Source organism: Ctenocephalides felis, unplaced genomic scaffold (genome assembly GCF_003426905.1).
Source record: "Ctenocephalides felis isolate EL2017-DRISC unplaced genomic scaffold, ASM342690v1 CF-g0.4_SCAFFOLD_00845, whole genome shotgun sequence".
Classification (NCBI taxonomy): Eukaryota; Metazoa; Arthropoda; class Insecta; order Siphonaptera; family Pulicidae; genus Ctenocephalides; species Ctenocephalides felis.
The window spans coordinates 17,509,045-17,514,425 of record NW_020536999.1 but is presented as its reverse complement, the minus strand read 5'-3'; the positions used below and the strand labels follow the sequence as shown (position 1 = coordinate 17,514,425).

The 5,381-nt window shown below is 26.7% G+C and overlaps 1 protein-coding gene across 1 annotated transcript in view; it reads left to right on the top strand.

Annotated features, from left to right (window-relative positions):
- Nucleotides 1-5,156, top strand: part of LOC113379492 — a 9,279-nt gene extending 4,123 nt beyond the window's left edge. Inside the window, exons 2-6 of the mRNA XM_026619540.1 lie at nucleotides 4-364; nucleotides 3,263-3,651; nucleotides 3,964-4,265; nucleotides 4,354-4,992; nucleotides 5,071-5,156. Coding sequence (XP_026475325.1) covers nucleotides 4-364; nucleotides 3,263-3,651; nucleotides 3,964-4,265; nucleotides 4,354-4,992; nucleotides 5,071-5,156 — 1,777 coding nt within the window. The remainder of the gene's footprint in view (nucleotides 1-3; nucleotides 365-3,262; nucleotides 3,652-3,963; nucleotides 4,266-4,353; nucleotides 4,993-5,070) is intronic.
- Nucleotides 5,157-5,381: the final 225 nt, after the last annotated feature.

The following is a 5,381-nucleotide window of genomic DNA, read 5'->3' as shown; positions in this document are numbered from 1 at the left end:
TAGAATCACGGAATTTACGACTGTGCCTACTACAACCAGGAATGTCACTATCATTCCAACTGTGGAAGATGCAGTGAAGTCTACTACACCAAATTCTTTATCAACGACTACAAAACTGATCAAACCAACTATGCTTTCACAAAATACTTCCTCAACTCATTTCATAACTTCAACCATCTTTAATAAACCAACGGTAACTTCAACCATCTTCAATAAATCAACTGTGACAAATTTTGGAGCATCTGGAGATCCATCGAAACAATCTGAAAAATTGTATCAAGATCGTTCACCTGTGATGGATGAATCCATCAAAAGAGTTGAAGCAAAACTAGAATCTGGAATTTATGAAATAAAAAATATATTTGTAATTCTTGTAATTCTTGTAGCATGTGTCTTATGTATACAAATTTACAAATTTTATAGCACAAACATAAGAAAACGTTCTCATTTAATTACAATGAATACAAATCAACAGCCTTTAACAGCAGAAATTGAAATGTAAAAGTTTGTAGTTTAATGTAGATATATTTTGTACATGTTATATGAATGTTTATCATAGTTTATTATTAGTCGTATATTATATTTAATATAAATAATTATATATTATTTTGAATAATATGTTGGTGTGAAAATATTTCAGTTCATCATTGGTGCTGGCACTACCAAGTGGTTTGAACATTTTCTTCCATATTCTGGATTAAGCAACTTCATTATTTACATTGAACTCAGAGTTTTTCAAAGCCAATTTCAACATAATTTTAGTGTTTGTTTGTTTTCATAAAAATGTTTTAATTTTTTCATTTACATATAAATTACAATCTGCCTATAGATATACCTTGAGTAATTGATTTAGAAATTAAAAGTGGCATTTTTCTAGAAGAAAAATCTATTCTTGTACTACATTATAATGTAAATTTTATATTATTAATGTTTCGAAATTGGTAATAATTATTTCGATTGTTTGAGTACAGGGATGGTCAATACTATCAATATTAGTTTATTTCCTATAAATTACATTTAGACATTTTGTAATTAGGTGAATACATTTACTAATTTTGGCTTCTAAAAGGATATATAACATATATTTTTATAATACTATATAAAGGTAATATAGTATTTGAATATAATAATAGAAGATTTCACAAAAAATATACTTGCAATTTAAAACTAAGCTTGCGGACTACATTAATACTTTAAAACACAAAATTTTTAGAAGGATTTTTTCAACTATTTGTAATAATAGAACAATAAATAAAAGGAATGATCTTAACACGTTGTGCGAATAAAATCTCTTTTATTTAGATAATATTTCCAAATTTCTCACAAAACAATAGTAATGTCGCGCAAAGAATTTGCAATTAGTTCCACATATGTGTAAAATCTTGGTAAAAATATTTAAAAAAAATCTTTTCTCCATTAAATCTTCAACCAGTCTACGAATAACACATATTATACACACTATCTACATGTAATTTTTCAAAATTAGTGTTATGTGAAATATTACAAATTTAATGTTTATATTACATAGTGTAGTGCATTACCATATCCTGATACCATGGATTATTGAATTTTCTATTTTACCACTAAGATTACCTAATTGCAAGTACCTGTTACTCTTTAAAAAAATTCCAATACAATTGTTCTAGTTTTTAATTTTGGTTTTCAATTTCTAGTTTTCACTAAATGAAGGCTAGGATTATAACCAAAACGTATGAATGTAAAATATTTTTTTGAAACGAATTCATGTTTTTTATTGATGTTTTTCCAATTACTAGACTTAGTTATATATATATATATATATATATATATATATATATATATATATATATATATATATATATATATATATATATATATATTTATATATTATATATATATATATATATATATATATATTATATAAATATTATATATATATAATGGTGTGTGTCTATGTTTGAGTTTGTGTCAGTGTATGTGTGTCATGTATGTATGTATATGCAGATATGCTAAGTAAATGTAATCAGAAAAGTATTGTCAGTCGAAATAGATAAGTCTTCATATTTCAGTTTATATTCAACGGTCAGTGTTGTGACACATAAATAAAATTCATTAAAAAATGCACAAGTAAGTTAAAGTTCTTTATATAAAATATTATATTAACTTAAAGATACTACTTTATTTATAAATTCGTTGTTTCGTACAATCATAATCAAATTACTAGTGATTGTTAATTCCCCAAAGAAGGGTCGCCAAAGTTTAAGAAAAGTTGACGTCTCTCAAAACCGATTGCATCAATTTGAAAAATAAAACATTTGCTGCCTTCATTTGTTATTCAAGACGATCGCTTGGGAAATTTTCTTACAATTAAAAGAAAAATGCAAAATTTTCATTAATATTTTTGCAAAAAATCTTGCTCCAAATTTGTAAATTCAAAAATCGATAGATAAATGACAAGAATCGCCCGTTTTTTTGGTAATAATCATATGTGCTATTTTTTCATTAATTATTGAAATGTTGTTTGAAATTTTGGCGATTGATCTTAAAATCTTAGAGGCTTACGAACATTTGTTTAGTTTTAAAAATTTATTCTAAAAGACATAAAAGCATATGTCGGTGCGTTATAATTAATACAATTTCATATAAGTTTGTTTGAAGAATATCAATTTCAAATCACTTTGATATCATATAGATTTTAATGATAGCGGAAATTCTATTTTTGGAACTAAGAGTTAAAATTATATCTAAATAGCTAAATCTCATTTCTATTATTATTTCCATTTACTTAATAAAAATGTATGCTACTAGCCTTACTTTTAATTCCTGTATTCTTACTTTTTGGTAATATACTCGTATCTTGGCATTGCCTTAAAGATAGAAAATTGAGAATCTTAACTTAACGTATGCAATTTTAGGGAAAGATACAATTTATAATTGATACAATTTTATTTTTTTACACGCACTCACACCCATCATATATATATATATTATATATATATATATATATATATATATATATATATATATATATATAATTTATGCGTGTATATTATTCAGGTTTGTTTTAATAAGAGCAAATATTTATAAATTTTAGGAGTCTGCTGGGAATTTTAATACTACTTCATTATGTTGATTATATTTTTGTCTGGCCATTTCTTTTCGATAATTTTAATAGAGAACAGACGGATAAAGGCGGGATGAGCTGCAGTGGCAATATCAAAACATGTAAATTTGTGAATAAAATAAATCTTATTCGTAATTCTGAAAGCTTACTTCTGAATAGTACGGAAACTACATCGAAAATCTGGAATTCGTCGAGAGCAATTTAACAGAAATAACTAATGGTGTTTTTGATCGAACTGAGAACTATGATCTTCAAATTTTAAGTTTAAAGGATGTCCACTTAAAAACAATATCAAGAAACGCCTTCTCCGGTTTGAAAGCGTTAGAAACTTTAAATTTAGAAGAGAACCAACTAGAAAGCATAGTTCCTGGTGTTTTAAACGGTTTGGACCAATTGCAATATCTAACAATTTCTAACAATTTGCTTGCTGGTTCATTGGAGAAACAAAATTTTACAGGTATAGGAATTCATTTGAAAGCCTTAGATCTGAGGTTTAATCGTATCGAATTCATAGAAATGAATTGTTTAGAGTTATTTGAACAATTAAGGTATTTTGACATATCTTTTAATCGTTTAATCACACTGCCTTCATTTGTTAAAAATGTGAATTTAAATCATATTATGTTATCTAATAATAATTTAACTGAAATTGGAAAAAATATTTTTCCTAAAAAAAATACAATTGATTCAATTGATTTGGCCCATAACAGCATTTCCATAATATCCAACGCATCAGGGTTGCATTGGTATAAAATTATATCACTTTTAAACTTAGAAAATAATCATATAACTGACTTAGGCACATTTTTAGGAAATACTGAAATTAACCAACTAATTTTCAAAAATAATCCTATTGATAGAATTACAGGCGGTTTATTCTGCTCAGATCTGTATGTGTCTGGTTTAAATTTGACGCTTTTAACAAATATTTCCTTGTGTAATACTGGAAAAGTTTTCAAGGCATCTCACAATAATTTGGAACAAATGCCAATGTGGACAGGCATGGAGATGGTGCAAATTGTCGAACTGCAGTATAACAAAATTTCAAAAATACCTTTAGGAACATTTAAAGACTTCAAATTTTTAAATTCGTTAAGACTGGACAACAATAAAATAGCATTTTTAGATACTGGGGTGTTTTTTGGTTTAGGATCTCTGACAAGTTTGAACTTATCATTTAATGCACTCTCGACAATTGATCATCATGTGTTATTTAATTTGAGAAAAGTTAACAACTCTATATCTCGAAGGTAATATGTTGACAGCCTTACCTTACGATGATCTATTTAAAGTATTACCTAATTTAACAAGTTTGGGTCTAAACAAAAATCACTGGCATTGTTCAACATTGATGTCCATTTTGCAGTCCATGCTTAGTCATAAAATTAGCCATGTTCATCATGAACCATTGGATGGTCTCGTTCCAAATTTGGATGGGATACGTTGTTGGCCTGGAAACAAAACTAACGTAATATTTGGTGCCAGCACCCAAGTTATGGATAATGTAGTAAAAACAAGTGAAACTGCTATTTTGACAACAACCAAACAATTTACCTCTGTGCCAACAACTACCAGGAGTGTCACTATTGTTCCAACTGCGAAAGAAACCATCATATCAACTACAGAAAGCAATTACTTTCCAACTTTTGCATCAACGACTTCAAAATTGATCGAACCAACTATAGTTTCAAGAAGTGGCCCAGATAATTCACCATCAACTTCCTCAACTCGTTCTTTGACAACTTTAGGTGACTTTTTTCAACCAACTATTACAATTTTTGAACCTGCAGTAGAACGTTCGAAACAGTTTGAAAAATTGTATCAAGAACGTTTAATTATGGATGAATCTAGCAAAAAAGATGATAAAAAACTAAGTAATATAGAATCTGGTATAAACAAATTGAATAGTTTGTTTATATTTGTATTAATATTAATTTGCTGTGTGATATGTGTACAATTTTATTTAGTTTATAATAAGCATTTTAGAAAACGCAGACAAGCTGTTAATATGCCTATAAGTCAACAGCCTTTGTCAGACGAAATTGAAATTTAGTTAATTCTATACTATTATAAGAAACACAACAGTATCTGTTTATAAAATATGTTAAATATACATGTTATTTTAAATGTAACTATAAAATATGTTAAACGATAAAATATGATATTTTTAAATACTGTATCTAAATATTATATGCAATTGTATCTAAATACATTTTACATTTTATACACTGCAATGTTATAATATGTGTTATTATTATTTGACAAATCTTAATATAAA